The sequence below is a fragment of the Periophthalmus magnuspinnatus genome, chromosome 23 (assembly GCF_009829125.3).
Source record: "Periophthalmus magnuspinnatus isolate fPerMag1 chromosome 23, fPerMag1.2.pri, whole genome shotgun sequence".
Taxonomy (NCBI): domain Eukaryota; kingdom Metazoa; phylum Chordata; class Actinopteri; order Gobiiformes; family Gobiidae; genus Periophthalmus; species Periophthalmus magnuspinnatus.
The window spans coordinates 19512277-19529491 of record NC_047148.1 but is presented as its reverse complement, the minus strand read 5'-3'; the positions used below and the strand labels follow the sequence as shown (position 1 = coordinate 19529491).

The window sequence follows — 17215 nt, the reverse complement described above, 5'->3', positions numbered from 1 at the left end:
GATACTTAAATCATACTTTTGTATAACAAAACTGTGATTACAAATGGGAGTGTTTTAGATAAAAAAAATAAATAAATTGCTGTTTGTATGGAATAGTTCACTTTGACCTACTAACTAAACAGGTTATTCATTTATTGATTTAAAAAAAAAAGATGTTGTATGTTTTCTTTGTATTATCAATGAAATAAAAACAGTGTCACTGTCAGTGGCTTTAATGCTGTGCTATAAACTTTCTTGTGATATTAGTGACCATCAAAACATGTTAATTATAATAATTTAAACTTCAGTAAAAGTATTTTGTCAGCTATGTACGTGATAGATGAACATTTTGTTCTTATCTCTCAATGTGTGGGAACTCCTCTACGTGAAGAAGTGAAACCACACTGACCTAAGAGTCTGAACGTGGAGCAGAGGAGGAGCTGCCAAACCAGAAATTCTGACAGAGCACAGTGACAGCAGAGCAGAGCGCGTCTGCTGAGGATCATCACCTGATCATTTCTCTGTTTTGTGGATTTACTGCGTCTCTGGCTCTGCGCGTAAAGCTGCACCTGTGCGTAAAACAAAATGGGAAATCTCCTGCGCCCTGAGAAGACCGTGTGACTGGGAATGAGTTAAAGTGAAAACTTTGGAGCATCTGAAATCATGAACCCCACCGAGGCGCCGCGCAGGTTCCAGCCGCCGACCATCCCGTCCATAATGTTCATTTTTGGGGTGGTAGGAAACGTCATTGCCATCGTTGTGCTCCGCATATCCCGCAAGGAGCAGAAGGAGACGACTTTCTACACTCTGGTGTGCGGGTTGGCGGTCACAGACCTGCTGGGGACGCTGCTCGTCAGCCCCGTTACCATCGCCACTTACATGAAGGGCGCGTGGCCCGGAGAGGAGCCTTTGTGCCAATATTACGCGTTTATTCTGCTCTTTTTCTTCTTGGTGCAGCTCGGTATCGTGTTTGCTATGTCTGTTGAGCGGTACCTGGCCATTAACCACGCACTATACTACAACCAGTATGTGAACCAGAAACTGGCTGCGGTCACTCTTTTGGCCATTTACGTGTTCAGCGCGTTCACGTGCGCAATGCCCAGTTTGGGGCTGGGACAGGTCAAACTGCAAACACCCGGGACATGGTGCTTCATAGACTGGCACAGTAATGACACCTCCACTGCCACTTATAACCTGGTGTACGCCGGGCTGAACTCGGTCATAGTGCTGGCCACTGTCACCTGTAACGTGCTCGTGTGCGGCGCGCTCATTGTGATGCACAAGCGCTTCATCCGCCGCACATCTCTGGGCGCAGACCCCAGGCGCGCAGCGGAGATCAGGAGCAGCAGGAGAAGCTTTCGCAGACTGGCAGGGGCTGAGATTCAGATGGTTATTCTCCTCATAGCCACATCTGCAGTGGTTTTGATCTGCTCCATACCTTTAGTGGTAAGACACACATTGACACTTTCTTTGACATGATATAAGATTTGTAATTGTAAAAAAAATCTGCCAAATATTCCTTCACCAACATTGCAGGTTGTTCATGTTCCAGGACGAAATCTTGTTTTAATGTGTTTCTTTCTTTGCTGCTGATAACTTCATTCATAAGTGCATTGTGTAACTTTTCTGGTTTCACCACCTGCTTCATGAAGATGTCACTGCTTTGACTGGAAAATTTGACTCTGGCACTAAACCTTTCGAGCTGATATTTAGTACAGATGTTTTTATTGGCACAAAGCCCTGAATGAATGGAGTGGAACCACCGCTCCACAGACCTGACCTGTAACAAGCCCTGGTGGCATCATCTTCTTGTCTCCATGAGAAAAATAAGTTTAACAGAATTTTAAATGGCCGGAGTGTCTGGACCTGTAGAAGTTTCAAGATTGTCCCTTTGGTGCTTTTCAACGCAGGGACTAAAAAATAAAGATAAAAAAAAAAGCAAAACAAAAAAACAAACAAACAAAAAATGTATAGACTTTTAAAAATTGACTTTTTTTTTGTGTTTTTTCCAACTTGAAAAGAGAGATAACATTTCCATTTCCACGTAGACAGGCAAGTGGCAAACCCTCCACCAGAAAAGTTACACAGTGCACCTTTAAGCATGAGGTCTACACAAATGTTTATAGACTTTTTGATCTTTTTTATGATCTCTGCATTAGGCATACCTCTAGATGTAATAAAAACACTTCTTTTCCATTAGCTACGGATCTTTGAAAACCAGATGCACCAAAAGGAGAATCCTCGCTTCGACCTTCTGGCCGTGCGCATGGCGTCCATCAATCCTATTCTCGATCCCTGGGTCTACATTCTGCTACGGAAGACTGTGTTTCTCAAACTCATGGAGAAAATAAAGTGCGTGTTCTGTAAAATGGGGGGCCGTGGCCGCAGAGGAGGTGGCAGGTTTCGTTGTGAGGATGGACGCCTCTCTTCCTCCATTGTTTCCCGGGACTCTCCGTCTCTAGTGACCCGTGACTTAAGGGAGTTTGCGAGCACCTCACAGATCTGCCTGCACACCCTGGAGAGAACTTCACTGCACTCATGCTCTGGAGGGACGGCCGGAGACGCGGGGTCACCATCTGGTTCACCAACAGACACAAAGGCCAGCGCTGTGGAGGAGGTCAGGGGCGTAGGGAGGGGGTTTTTAGGAAAGGACACAGAGGATGCATTCCACATAAAGGAAGTTCCTGTTGACTCCATGCTGTATGTCACCTTCACTGATGAGTCCAACGACGTTCAGGAAAAGTGCATCTAGGCTCAAAGTTGAATGATGCAAACAGAACACTGATGAAAGTTGAGTTGTGTGTTTTTTTTTTATTAATTAAGTTTTAAAATAAAACAGTGTGTCTTCTCAGTGAGAAGGTTTTAGGCCAGTACGCCACTTTTATGGATAACTCCCCTAAAACATGGTGATGAAATCGGCAGCTACTGCACTTGGTGATATCACGTGTCATATAGTTTTCAATGTTACGATATTTCACTTGCCTGACAAATCCAGATGACATCTCTCTGTAGTTTTTCACACAGATTGACATCAGTCTGGTCCCCACATATTCCGCTACGTCTCAAGCTCGGTTAAATGTGGTCGTGGAATCAGATTAGTTTTTTTTTCTTCAGTGACGGTGTGAAAACAAAGAAGCTCATTGATCTTTGGACTAATGCTTACACTGAAGAGCACCAAAAGAGTTCAGTGCGTCGTCCATTGATTCTGCAGAAATCCGACCCTGATTCGCTAATCCACCTGTCAATCACATCCATTTGAAAACGAGCTGATTCACGGGCGACCAGACTCACATCTTCTTTAAGTATTGAAGAAGTGTGTGTTCAGGATCCCAGGCAACTCTTTCACTGTTCTGTTCTCTTAATGTAATGTGAATAGAGCCAGTTGTTCCGGCTTTACTTTTTACAACCTAATGTGACATAATCCTTCCTATATATAATAATAATTTACCAAAAAACTTGTAAACCAGTTGAGATTGTAGCACAACATGGTTAATTAAAGTGAGTAAATAAAGAGCATTTTGTAGAGTGTAATTTTTTGTAATCTTAATTCAAAGAGAAGTATTTTTATGTGCGGTTATTTCTTGACAAAAATACTGAAAACATGACTGAAATCTTGAGTTTGGTTAAAAATACTAATGCACATTGTTGGAGAGTTTGTGTCTGTTTGTGGTCGGTAAAATTTCCAGGCCACAGCGTAAAACACTGTACCTTTATTCTTCCAAAGGCAATTTAACATCGGGGATCTGGTAAATAGTTAAACAGAACATAGTAAAGTAGAACGGATTGACAAAAAGCGATGCTATGTTGAAATATCACCGTGTCCTTCTCGTGTGATCTGAAATTCAGGTTTCGAAGATTCATGTCAAATTATTTAACTTCTTGAGATGATATCTGTGTAATCCCTCAGTCGTCCAGGTCTGATCCATGTCGTTAGCTCCTCTTTTCAGACAGATATAACTCAGTATCCACCAGTAATATCTGACCAGAACTGAAGAAACGACTTGGATGAGCGACGTCTTTACTACAACTTTTTATCCAGTTTTTTACTTTTAACCTTTGGTGTTTTACTTATTCTTAAAGGTGGTTTACTCATTCCTCAACAAAGCGCAGTTCCCAGCACCACTGCTAACAGAATGACTTTAAAGTGAGTGATATGAGTAACACACTAATCTATATATTAACATTGTGATTTTATCTTAACTTTTCTTTACAGCCCTTTGATGCTAATACTTCCCCCGTGATAAGAAAGTGAAACAAAATTACCCCTAAGGAATAAGTTTGAGATTCATTCATTTCAGAGATAGTCATAGTTATGCATATCTTAGTAAAATACATTTTTTCAGTGCTTGTTTTGATGGTATTCAAATTCCCCTCGCTTTTACAAATAGCTCCGTTGAAAGCGACGCACTCCCTTCTGACCCTCCCTCCCCTGCCAGCACGTTTTGCATATTTCCCTGTGCGTCGACGACCAGCGCTGTCCTCTTCAGCTCCTCATAACGGCTCTGACGCTGGGCTACAGCTTCACAGGCCGCCACAACTTCCTCTGACTCAAAATCAAAGTCCTGCTCCAACTCGGGCGCGTTCAAAATCTGTCTTTTAGCCTCCTCCTCCTCTTGGCTCTTTTCCTTTGTGGCTAAATGCTGCTTTTGTAGTCTGCATGCCCACTGCAGATCGTCTTGCCACAGGGAGACTTCTGAAGGACAAAGGTGAATTGCAATCTGGAAGGACCTGACAGCCTGAAAGAGATTAACAATTTAACATTAGAAAAGAATAGAAGAATAGAAACTCCCAATAATAATAAATCAAATAAAATACACTTTGCTTTTTTAAGACTCTGATGCTATGACCAGTTCTTCTTCCTTCAGCATGATTTAGTTTTTAATTACAGACGCATCAATTGAAATGTGCTGACAATGGACAAGAAAATCAATATAAAAGTTATTTTCACGGTAAATTCAGGGAAACAAACTACAAACCTTTCAGATTTTACTCACTGGTTTATAATTAGCTCATGAATCCTCAAACGCAGTCTGCAAATCCTAGGTCCTATGTTGGTTTCACAACTAACCATTGCTCAACGCTATGATACATCCAAAAGTGGAATGCTTCAAAATAATACATTTTTTCCTTTTAAAAACAAAAAAAAAAAAGGAGAGATTTTGTCGACTTTGATAATCAGGTTTCAATTAGCTGTTGGAATGCTGTTAAATTATATGTTATTTGGGTGCTTTCCCTTCAATGTTTACTTGAAATTAAACAAAGATGAATAGCGAAATCAAAGAATGGCTTGTAAAAAACAAAAAAATTAAATGACTACTATACCATTTGTACAAACAAGCACTGCTCAAACATGTTGATGCAGACGCAGCTCTTGAACACGACCAAACAAGTCTAGCTATAAATAGGAGATATTTTTTCTATCTTGCAAGAATAGATTCATTATACCAGGAGGTGTGTCTCTATTTGTGTTTAAATCAGCTTTCATCACTCTCTATTGTTGATATTGGACCTGAAGGACAGGTCTAGTGCTCTGGGACAAGTACCTTCTATACACACCGCCAATAGTTAGAGGATTTTTGAGGTAAGGCATGTTGGTTTAAGATGGGTTGTGTAACTATCATCAAGTATTCATTCAATCACAGGTCTAGACGTGCTACTTGGCAATTTAAGGAATCACTCGAGCCCAAGGCACCTTTGTGCACAAGTAGGAAGTACTAAAAGAAAACAGTAAACAAAAATATCTGATGTAAAATGGCTTCAAAGAAATAAAACAGATAAACTTTATTTAAACCACTGACGGTTGCGTGCTCTGGTATGTTTTTGTTAAAATTGCAAAGCTAACTCAACACTAAAAGGGAACTGAATGTTTAGGAAAAGAAAAATTCAAATCTGTTGACTGGACAAAAAGTTTTTTGAGCTCATCCAAGCTGCTTCTTCAGTTCTGGTCAGATTGCTGATGGGCACTGCCTTATATCTGTCTGCAGGGAGGAGCTGTCTGTTGAGCTACACTAAGTGTGTACTGTGCCTGAGTCATATTTCACATAATCATTCAGACTCTTAATGGCTGCTCTCACACCTATTAGCATATTACAATGTTGTCTGATTTATTGCATTAAAAACTATGTGTTAATCAGAATCAGAAGCTAATTTACCAGATCTACTTCTCCTAGATTAAGTTGGGCTCGACCCAAAGTTTGCCAAGCCTCCCACCAAAGAGGGCGGAGTTTCACAGCCATCTCAGCCGCCTTCACAGCTGGGAAGACTTCATGGAGAATGGTTAAAACCTGTGGATTAAAAAATAAAACAGATCAAAGCTTTCTGCAGTCACCATAGTTAATTGTCTTAATGGTTTGGTTTGAACATATTTTGAATAAACAGGTAATAAAACATCTTAAATTATAAAGCAATGTAAAAATGAGCTTGTTAACAAAATGCATACGGTGTGTGAGCAGTTTGCACTAAACCTGCCACTTGATACTGAGCTTTCTCTGATTTGTTGACAAATATTTAGTCACAACAGGTCCATTTCAATCTTCACCAGCTCAGTCCAGTCTGGTGTGGAGTTAGTTGACGTAAATGTCACAGAAGAAGAAAGAGTGACACAAACAAGCCACACAGGCAGGATGTGGTGATGTCCCATAGAACAAAAACAAAGCATGGCGGAAACACAGGCTGACAGAGTAAAACTGAACACATTATGCACAAACTAATTATCTAGAACTGAGTTAAGAAAGGGGATTAGGGGAAGTAAGCTGCCATTGTGGGACAATGAAGTCATCTGGACCTGTAATGGCAATATGACATTATCTAGACTAATCAATGAGAGTAATAATATTAGAATATCGACTGTGAAGCGCATTAGAGCAGATATTGAGTAAAACTACAAATGTTTGCTTCATTGTGCATAGCAACTTTCCTGGGTCCTTCCTGTGCATGGCCTTCTAATGGCTTGGCTTCCTTCTCAAATGTCTCATAATGGACTTTATTCTATTAGGCCTACAGTTCTATATGTAATCTGACTACATTGGACCCTAAGAATGTATTTTATTGTGTTACTAATAATAAATAAATACACCAATCAACCAACTGTAGATGCCTGTGTAAAAAATAACTGACTAAAGTGTGTGTTTATAGAGTTTATGAGGAAGTGGGAAATGGACCAGTGGCAACTTGGAGCAAATGACTGAACTGCACAAGTCAGTGATATGTGCATTATCCGACCTACAAGTGCATGGCATGTGACAGTGACTGTTGACAGGGGAAAAAAACATCTATAAATATCTTATAAGACAGAGATAAACTAGAGAATACTTCTAGGCTTTAAGTCTGTAAGTCATTTCAATCATCTAAATTCACAAGATCATAGGTCAAATAAAATACTATTCATAATAATAAGTATTTACCTGTGACTTCATCTCATATAATGATGGGTTTTCTGGTGTCAGTTGTATTGCTTCGTCCCACTTCTTAATGGCCTCCCAATGCCTGATAAAAACAAACAAACAAATAAAAAAATAAGTAAAAAACAAACAAACAAAAAAACCCATTGAATTTCTATCTAAATAAGAGTTCTGGTGATAATACTGATTTAATTGTTAAGGGCTAATCCATGAGATGTGCGTGTTTTGTTTGTCTGGCTCAGATTTCATATTTACAGAATATTGAACGTACACTCTCCATCACAATGTCCCACTACGTCTGGTTAAACATGGCTTCATATTTCCATTTTGTGGTTTACACTGATGGGAGATACCAGTACTGTTTATCAAATTAAAGCTTCTTTTGGAGGTGGAAGTGGAAAAGGAAGTACCCAGTGTTGTAATCCATGTTCACAGTTGAGGCAAAGACTGTAAAATCAGTCCGGAAGTTAGGCAATATATGACATATATCACAACAGTCATCATAAAATAAATTCACTTTTCCCAAAAATAAAAACAGGAAGTGACTATAACATACAGATGTGAAGGTTACAACCTGCTTTCTTTCATATATCAGACATACCAAAAAGTTACTAATATCAATGATTTTTCGAACACACAAACGCCACTGAAGAAAAATGTTGAACTCCTACTATGTTATTGAATGAGCTGTTTCTAATAGTCTGGTGGTTGATCGTGTCTCACGTCATGAGCAGGTCAGGGTCAGTCACATTAGAGTGGGACTTTGGCATGCTTTACCAGACACCGTCTCAAACCTCTAAACAGCCATTACGAAGGAACAAGGCCTCATTTCCTCAACAAAATCCACTTTTATAGACAATGACTAAGGGCCATGACTAAACATCTCTGTGAATGGGAAACAATTAAAGGACTTTTATTAGATCATAAGCATCACAGAGGAACATCACCTAACTTACTTTTTATTAAACATCTCAAAACTGTTTTTTCATGGATACACAGGCAACAACGTTTGGCTACACGACAAGCTACAAAAACACAGAGGCTTTGTGATTAATACATATTATAATACCAAGCAATAATATGTCATGCAATCAGTTTGAACTTCTTTTCAGGAACCCTGGGGCCCCTGTAAGTGAAGCTCAAACGATGCACCTTCATTATAATGTACTGAACTGCTTGACATTTTGTGTTTTAGCGCCCTCTTGTGGAGAGAAATCCGCATAATTTCTCTGAGATGTAACGTTTGAGTATTTTTATGATCATATTCGGTTGCTTCAAAGACCAGTTGTGTGGATCTACATTTGGCCATTTATTGTCATAGTTTACACATGCTCCATGAAACAAACATGATTATAAGAGCTGTACCTTTCCTGCTGTGCGAGCAGGGCGCCCTCCTCCTTCAGCCTGTGGCTCCTGGTGGCGCAGTCCTCCAGCAGCTCCTCCCTCCGCCTCTTGGTCGCGTGGAGCCAGTCCACATCCTCCTTCTGTCTCTTCGCTCCTTCTTCAGTTTTCTCTGCCTCAGATTCAAACTGTTGGAGCACAGCTTTGGACACCTTCTCCCCAGCTTTCCTCTTCCACCCGAAAGACGCCATCCTGTATTTAAACTTGTATAACTACTAAAAACAGAGGTTTGTTAGCTCTGAATAGCAGTTAGCCTCTCACTCTGGTAAATAAACGGAGCTAAGCTGGATAAAAAAAACACTTATGGTTTATGACTATTACACCATTTGTTACAAATCTAACAACTCAAAATGTTCACTTTAAATGCAGTACACGATACATAACAATGTAATATGCAACATAGATGTTATTAAGTGTGATCCATGGAAATATAAACCATGGTCTGATCTGAACTATGAGCTAAACGCGAACATTTGACCCGGAAGTAGTGGAAATGTTTACAACGCTTCTTAAAGGGACAGGACAGTCAAATACAGAGTGGAACATTCATCTCAAGTGAACTTTAAGCCTCATTTCCACTGGTTAGAGTGTACAAGGGCCTCCTTTTAACCTGGTCTGCCCATTTTGCTTGAAATTTGGCTTTTGTGGCTTATTCCATATAAGGTGACATTTTCATGCGAGTTTAGCCACTAACGTTTATGGAAAATAATACCTAATCCAAGTTAGGTATTTCTAGGAAAGAAAGGTTAGAGGACAAGATGCATAGATGAGTTGTTCAGAAGTTTATTAGGCATCGCAAATACAAATTTTATCAACACTGTCACTTAAAATTTACACTGGACAATCATGTAAGGTCCCTTTAGTAATAGATCAAGCCAACTTACACTATTTTGTTAACTTAAAATGTCAGACATTCATGAGCAGTCACTGTTCCCACTGTTTAATGCTTAACAAACAATACAAAAACCAAAATGTTTTAGAATTTAATCAAATAGTCAATGCCCAGCCCTATATTAATAACAAGACTGAACACAAATATAGTTGTGCTTTCAAAGGCAATGGGCAACCACTTGTTTCACCTCCTAATTAGTTATTTCAACTTTTAATTCTTGTTTAGAATAAGAAACAGATTATATTCAGTGCCAATGAACAACGCCTCTGACTTGGAAAAGAAATGCTGTCGATAAGAAATACAAGGCAGCTATTTGTGTATATGATCATAAAATTACCAATTGTAGCAAGTTCTGACTTTATAGGAGCATTAATTAACAATAAACGTTTTATAACTCCATAAACACCAATAATTTTGTGTTTAAAATAATTCAGGAATAATGCACTGTGATGGAGAGACGCATAAATTCTTAGGGAAGCATTGTTGTTACATGTGAACCTGAAAGTTAAGACTTGAAAACATAGAAAAAACTTTTATCAACTGTTGCCATTTCTCTAAGCCCAACAAAAACATGGATCGCATGACTGAACCTCAATAACAAACAGAACAATGGGACAAAATATTATTGCTGCTCTACAAGCTTTCGGGACTATTTGCCTGTGTTTCTGTTATAATGGCACAATCAACATAAGACACCTTTTACAATCTTAAAATGGTTGTTTTTCTGTTTTAAACATTTTTAATTGTTCAAAGGTGTGTCAATCTTAAAAAATAACAAGACTATAAGCAAAGGCATGTCTCAAATTCAATGAGAATTAAAGACAAAAATGTGAAAACAAAAAAGCTCAATCAAAATGTAATTTTAATTGGACTCTTAATGATATGGGTTCTGATGGTCAGAGAAAACACCTTTAAATTGTAAAATCAGTCTAAATTGTCTGGACAGAAAATCAAGTATGACAAATCAATGTGATTGAAGAAACAAAATAATGATTAAAAAGACACAGTAAAAAGATATTACATATTATCCAGCAATAGATATAAATGTAAGGGTGGAAAAAAAAGTTATATTTTCCAATGGAACCAATGCACGCACTGATAAATATATCCATGTCTTTATATATAAAAAAATTTAAGGGAGAGACATTTTACAACAAGGACATCATGGAAATTTAGCATGATAGCTCAAATTTACATAAGAGAAACAAAAGTGATGAAGCATTCTTTTGTCCCTGACTCACACATGAAATACAGGGGCATCTGCCGGTCTGTAATGTCCAAGAGTTTGGTGGGTAACTCTTGACTTACCTCAGCAGTGCCCCAACACAACTGCACCACTACTCTCATCTCCACTGAGACAAATGAACAAGAGCAGCAGGAAATAAAAGACATTTGTGCAAAAGTGCTTCCTGTATCCTATACATCTAGCGCCTCATTCCCAATTCTCTGTTGTAAACCTCTCTCTGCTGACAACACTGGATGTTGTACTGAATAGCAGTGCTCACAGGTAGTGCAGCAAATTCAGTGTAAATTTGTGGACAGTTGCTGACTGACCTGTCTAAGCTTATATTAAGCTTGTTGTTCATCTGACAGAATGTTATGTTTCTGCAAGCACTGTATCCTGTCAGCTCTGGGACATCCACCTGCTTCATCCTCAGGATGAGCTGAGCCATTAAATGGTTGCATGCTTATTGCTGTAAAGACACTAATAGGAAAAGGCTAGCAATAGGTTTTGTAAGCTATCGTGCAAGTAGTTTAATAAGATTAGCACACATCTCAAAGAATTCTATGGTGTGGCTTCCAGGTCGAGGTATAGTCGCATTGTCTGCTCCCGTTGAGTCAGTGGATGAAGTCAGTGATGACGCTAAAGAGCCCTCTGCTACCTTGAGAGGGTGCACAGTGCTAGAAGTGCCAGGGGCCTCCGCCCCGTCTACATCAGTCTTCATAGTGGTGCGATAGTTGCCCACAGAGCCAGACCGATGAGGGGTAGCAGTTCCAGATTTTGTTTCCAAAATATCATCTGCAGGAGACAGGTAATAAGGGATTTGGCACAATGGACATATGAACAGACAACTGACTTTTTGGGATGGAACAAAGCACAAATTCCAAAGGACGATACACAAGGTGAGATCTGAATATTTCCTTTGTATTAAAGATTATTATAAGATTATTTAATTTTCAATAAATGCATTAGTTGCACCAATTTAATATTAGTGCATTCTTCAGCAATCTAATCTGAACCATATGGGAGAAGAAAGGTGGTATAAAAGAGAAGAAAAAAAGGGTTTCACAAGATTGTTTTCCATTAGTATGAGACATCTTGTGGCAATAAATCTAGTGCCATTCCCATGTACTTAACTTCCCTTCCCTTTGGCCAGTCCATATTAAAAAACTATGACATACTGTCTGTCATTCTGCCTTTTGGGCAAGAGACTTCACCCTCCTTACCAAAGTATGAGTGTTCATTTTGGTGCTTAGTGGTAGCATTAATATCAATTGCTATTACACACAACTTAAAATAAAGCTGACCTCCGGTAACATTTAGTTATATTGTAACTTTTCATCTTACCATCTATGCTACGAAAGTCAAGGAGGTAGGTTCTGCTGTCCACCTGGTAAAGTTGTAGGCTCATCTTGGTTTGCATCGCAGTAATTGGATTCTTTCTTCTCACACGTAAATAGAATGGATTCACAACCTAATTGAAAGGAAAAGAGAGAGATAAGCATCAATAATTATTTTCAACCAGCGATTGTGTTGGTCTCTCTTACTTTCCACTCGTAGTCCAGCTGTTTCATGGCACGGCACACTTCTGTCATGATGTCATTGGGTCTGCTTTGGCTGCGAATACCCAGATGCCACTTGGCTCTCCTGACCCCTTGGTGTTTGGACTTCTGTGGGTTAAGTTCATCCAAAGTGTGGCGAGGCCTTGGAGGCGTCTCTGCCAAAAGGAAGGGCACACGCTCGGGGTGGGGCTTTATAACCACACCAAAGTGCTGATCATCCAAGAAGGTATCAGGGGGGCTAGAGGCAAGGTAGAAATCCTTGGCTTCGCTCATTATTCGACGATTGTCAATGATAAGATGGTACGCAACGGCAAGTGGGTCCTGATGGTTCCGGCTATATAAACAGGACAAAACTTCTTCCTCTGTGCACTCAAACTTCTCACATACTTCTTTTAAGGCTTCATCGTCAATGAGGTTGTTGCTATAGGAAGGATCCTCTGGGAACAGGTACTTTGGTAAATCCTGCTTGAACCACTCGTCCTCCCTGTTGGAATGATAAATGTTGTAATCTCTCAAATCTGAATAAAATTTGAATAGTGTTTTTGAAAATACCCACCGAATTTCTTTGATGGTGGCCCTTTTCATGGGGTCGACCTGCAGCATGTGTTTGAGCAGACTAATGACCGAGGGGTTCAGATACTGTGGTGTGAAAAAGATCCCATCACAGATTTTCTTAAAGAGTGTTGGCACATGATCATCATCAAAGGGAAGAGTGCCACAAAGCAAAGCATAGAGAATGACCCCACTGCTCCAGATATCCACCTCTGGTCCAGCATATAATCTGAAGACAATATCATTGGATTATTATATTGTTTTGAAAATAAAACTTAAAAATGCACTTAAAATTTTACACATTACCTTCCTGATATGACCTCAGGAGCAGCATAGTTTGGAGAACCACAACTTGTTCTCAGAAATTCTCCATCTGACATCATGTTTGACAGCCCTGAAAACAATATAAACAAATTGCATTATATAGAAGCACTTAAAGTAAAAATTCACATACAGCTGTCTCTGTTGCCAGAGACATGAACATGACACAACGGCTCAATCACACAATCGCGTCAGAGCTTTCCAAGGGGGACTGTGAGCATGTCCTGTGCATGCACAAAACTTTGGACCTTGGTTAAAGCAAGATGAGACGCATAGCGACAGTGGGGCCACTTTGCATCCATTAGGTACGTGATGGAGGGTGGATTGATGCATAGTACTGAGCTTAACACTTGTATAGGACAGTTGTTCCCAAACTGCAGGTCAGGACCGGACACTAAGCTAGGGCTGCAAGATGACTTGGAAGGTAGAGGAGAGGTAGATGTGCCTTGTCTTGTTTCAGGGAACCACATACACATTGGGCAAGTGGGAAAAAGGGGTTTTCTAATGAATATTGTCATTTAATTTTACATTAAATAATTGGAATCAAAACAGTCGTTTCTGATATTCACAAGTTTCACAACACCCACCAAAGTCTGCGATCTTGGCATTCATATGTGCATCAAGTAGAACATTTTCAGGCTTGAGGTCTCTGTGCACCACCATGTGTCTGTGACAGTAATCCACGGCTGAAATGATCTGCTGGAACAAGCGACGGCTCTCTTTCTCATCCAACTGTCAACACAGAGGAGGCCTATTATTTCTGTGACTCATCAACACGTCGCACCACAGCTGACTGCTCTGCACATCATGGTGAGATTTTTCACAGTCACTGTTTGGCCATAGATTAGCTGTATTATAGGCAAGAATGAATATCACAAAATGTCATATGTACTATAAAAGAAAAAACTGTAAAAGGTGAGGCTTTACCTTTCCATTTTTACAGATATAGTCAAAGAGCTCTCCACCTGACACATACTCCATCACCATGAAGATATCAGTGGGGGTGCTGATAACTTGATAGCTGCACAAAACAACAACAAATATCAATAATATAATGTAAAGGAACACTTTTCACTCAGGATACAGTGGTGTAGATCTGGCACCAGCCGTGTTCTCAAAAGGAGGTTCAAGCAGACAGTGAAGCACACGGGGACTATTTTGAGATGCTGAAATTAAATGTCATCAAAACAGGAAAAAGCCACGTTATTTTTTACTTTGTTTTTATTGATATGGATATTCTGTCAACCCATTTACATAAAATAATATGGCATCCATTAGTTCCCAAAAACTTAGTCAATATCCAAAATCCCAAACATTTCCAGCATATGGTTTTCCCAGATCTCTCTTTTGTAAACAAAATCTCTGTATTCAGACGGAACACTAGCTCTAAGGTATTTTCAAACAAACCATGAAAAACTAGGGTTGAATGGTGCCAGCGCCAGGCAATTGATGTATTGTGCTTCAGGATCATAGTGTATATGTATATATATATATATATATATATATATATATATATATCTCAGCAAAAAGTACGTAAGGTCAAACGCACACGTCTCATTGGTCATTACTCAGTTTTCAAGGCAAATGTGCTGTCAACCCCCAGCAGATCATTAAGCTAACCAAGGTTACAAGTATCCACTAAACACATTTAGATTACGAATATTGAAAAAGCTTCATCTAAACTCTATTCTCATTTATGTAAAAATAATCAACATAATAAATTTACCACTGAGGCCTCATGTTACTTTTTATTTGAATTTTCAGTTTCATTTAAATGGGTAAGATGGCAAATATATACAAAAATATGGTAAAAGAATATTGATATTATATGACTACATGTATTAGATCTACAAGTGTGTAGAGTTCACTTAAATCCTAAAAAGAAACCCACCAACTAACAACAACAGCAAAGAAATAACACTTTGCCAGACATTAATGATTGACTACTACAACTCAGAATCCAAAGCATTCAAAGCTCGAAATCAACGACATAAAAAGGCCATTGACCAATCACAAGACAACAGTTATAATGCCTACAGTTCATGCAAATGTGATTTCTGATCATATTCATATAGTATTATTGATACTTAAAAGTTATTTGCCTACATATGAACTGTGAATCAACATCATTTGGTAATATATCATAAATATGAAAAAAGAACGACGACCCCATTATAATAAACCATGTTCAGCGGAGGTGAGGTTCAGCCTGGACCCTGCCCCAGTGTTTTGTACTGAAACTGTACAAGATGGTATCTCTCTCACTCTCACACAAGTAAACACAGTTTACATTCCTCTCCATGCACGATATGAAACTGCTATTTTAGGGAGACAGTGATTCCAAAAACTAACATACTTGTATGATAGCATTTACTTTTAAGGATACATATATTTATAGATTCTAACTACTATGGCAAACTCTGGCAGATCATTGCCTTATTTTTTTGCTATAATGTAGAAGTATAACACAAGCTCAGTGGGAGACATGAATGCACATTTTTGGGATTACAGTACAGTGAAGAGGTGTAATGAAGCACTTACAGTTTAATTATGTGAGGATGCCTGAAGAGCTTGAGGTTCTGGATCTCCCTGCGGATCTTCCCCACAACATCTAAACTGCGGATCTTTTGCCTGTTCAGGATCTTCACAGCCACTTGGTGTTTGGTCAGTTCATGTTGGCCCACTAGGAAATAAAAGGCAAAGCAAAACACGTGATAAAACTGCCCAAAACAATGATTAATACAAGGGAGTGTCAAGTGTAAATAGTTATGTGCCAAGAGAAAGACAGAGAAAGTCCATAAAGACACTGACATGACCATGACACACATTTTCACGTTGGTCTGTGGTTGTGGCAATGACAAATCACATTAACCCCAAATGTGGCTGTCAGGTCATTTAGATAAACGCGTCTAAAAGTGCTTCAAACACAGAACTAGGCCTTGTTGAGACGCACTGTGCCTCCTGTTTAATGACAGCCCGGGGCATCAGTTCAGGTTCACACAGCACGGTCCTGTCTGTGCCATCCAAGCGTCTGCTCAGCTACACAAATGCAACTTGAAGAGTACAAAGTCGAGTGGCAGTTACTTTGACAACTTCGAGTGGGAGGACACCTTGGTTAATTTGTACCCAGTCTGCGTTCAGAGCATGGGTTAAAGATGTAGACTCACTTCCCGGTTTGATGCCTGCTTTGAACCGACTTGTGGCTCGTTGTTTCGCTCAATACGCAGTGAGCTACACACAGTCAATGAACATCCTGTTGTAAACAAGCAAAAATGTTCTTGACACCACTAACATCTATCCCCTATGAGTAAAAATATGCACACGCCGTTTTTATTCAACTGAGAAGACAAGCGACAAGACAACAAGTGTGTTAACTTTCAAGCGGCGCAAGTTAGCTTTCCTGATGCTAAATTAGCAATGAGCTAATAGCCACCATCTTTCAGTTAGCAGCACGCAGTTGAAACATACCTTTAACCTTCCCAAATGTTCCCACTCCGAGCGTGTCACCTAGAATATAATGTCCAATCTTAACTCTTCCTTCGTGTTTCGTTTTGTCTGTCGCCATCTTCCCGCAGTGGCCTTGCGGCAGGGTTTTATGCGGCGGGTAGAGATGGTCCAGGCTGGGCGACGTGCGTGTCTAGTTGAGCCGCGGTGCCTCTCGCGGAGGACGGCGGCTGGAGGGAGGCAGTGCAGCGCGGCCGTGATTCGACAAACACCACACCACGTAATCTGACGCGGTCCACTTCATTGGGACTAAAATATAAAGTTAGCAAGATTTATATATGGCGGAAACGTAAACAACAGACAATTTACTTACAAAAAATAAATACATTTAAAAAAGGCCAAGGCGAAGTGAATCTGTTGCATTTTTATCAGCATTAAACAC

At 39.6% G+C, this 17215-nt stretch overlaps 3 protein-coding genes across 3 annotated transcripts; 1 reads left to right on the top strand and 2 right to left on the bottom strand.

Annotated features, from left to right (window-relative positions):
• The first annotated feature begins 441 nt into the window (after nucleotides 1–441).
• Nucleotides 442–2764, top strand: ptger4b (prostaglandin E receptor 4 (subtype EP4) b). Its single transcript, XM_033990253.2, has 2 exons — nucleotides 442–1425; nucleotides 2180–2764. The coding sequence occupies exons 1-2, from the start codon at nucleotides 643–645 to the stop codon at nucleotides 2729–2731; spliced, it is 1335 nt and encodes a 444-aa protein (XP_033846144.1). The 5' UTR covers nucleotides 442–642; the 3' UTR covers nucleotides 2732–2764.
• Nucleotides 2765–3337: 573 nt separating this feature from the next.
• ttc33 (tetratricopeptide repeat domain 33) lies at nucleotides 3338–9251 on the bottom strand. Its single transcript, XM_033989052.2, has 4 exons — nucleotides 8745–9251; nucleotides 7383–7464; nucleotides 6132–6263; nucleotides 3338–4715 (listed from the first exon to the last, which is right to left on the bottom strand). The coding sequence occupies exons 1-4, from the start codon at nucleotides 8969–8971 to the stop codon at nucleotides 4341–4343; spliced, it is 816 nt and encodes a 271-aa protein (XP_033844943.1). The 5' UTR covers nucleotides 8972–9251; the 3' UTR covers nucleotides 3338–4340.
• Nucleotides 9252–9543: 292 nt separating this feature from the next.
• prkaa1 (protein kinase, AMP-activated, alpha 1 catalytic subunit) lies at nucleotides 9544–17215 on the bottom strand. The gene is made up of 10 exons (XM_033989051.2): nucleotides 17160–17215; nucleotides 16798–17082; nucleotides 15871–16012; nucleotides 14257–14350; nucleotides 13917–14061; nucleotides 13315–13402; nucleotides 13013–13237; nucleotides 12442–12940; nucleotides 12242–12368; nucleotides 9544–11692 (listed from the first exon to the last, which is right to left on the bottom strand). The coding sequence occupies exons 2-10, from the start codon at nucleotides 16892–16894 to the stop codon at nucleotides 11412–11414; spliced, it is 1698 nt and encodes a 565-aa protein (XP_033844942.1). The 5' UTR covers nucleotides 16895–17082; nucleotides 17160–17215; the 3' UTR covers nucleotides 9544–11411.

Coding starts and splice junctions, on each gene's coding strand:
- ptger4b (XM_033990253.2), top strand. CDS start 643: ATGAACCCCACCGAGGCGCCGCGCAGGTTCCAGCCGCCGACCATCCCG. Junction 1,426..2,179: donor TCTGCTCCATACCTTTAGTG/GTAAGACACACA, acceptor CTTTTCCATTAG/CTACGGATCTTTGAAAACCA.
- ttc33 (XM_033989052.2), bottom strand. CDS start 8,971: ATGGCGTCTTTCGGGTGGAAGAGGAAAGCTGGGGAGAAGGTGTCCAAA. Junction 7,465..8,744: donor CTGCTCGCACAGCAGGAAAG/GTACAGCTCTTA, acceptor TGTTTTTATCAG/GCATTGGGAGGCCATTAAGA. Junction 6,264..7,382: donor TATATGAGATGAAGTCACAG/GTAAATACTTAT, acceptor TTTAATCCACAG/GTTTTAACCATTCTCCATGA.
- prkaa1 (XM_033989051.2), bottom strand. CDS start 16,894: ATGGCGACAGACAAAACGAAACACGAAGGAAGAGTTAAGATTGGACAT. Junction 12,941..13,012: donor GCCACCATCAAAGAAATTCG/GTGGGTATTTTC, acceptor TCATTCCAACAG/GGAGGACGAGTGGTTCAAGC. Junction 12,369..12,441: donor AGCTGGACTACGAGTGGAAA/GTAAGAGAGACC, acceptor CCTTTCAATTAG/GTTGTGAATCCATTCTATTT.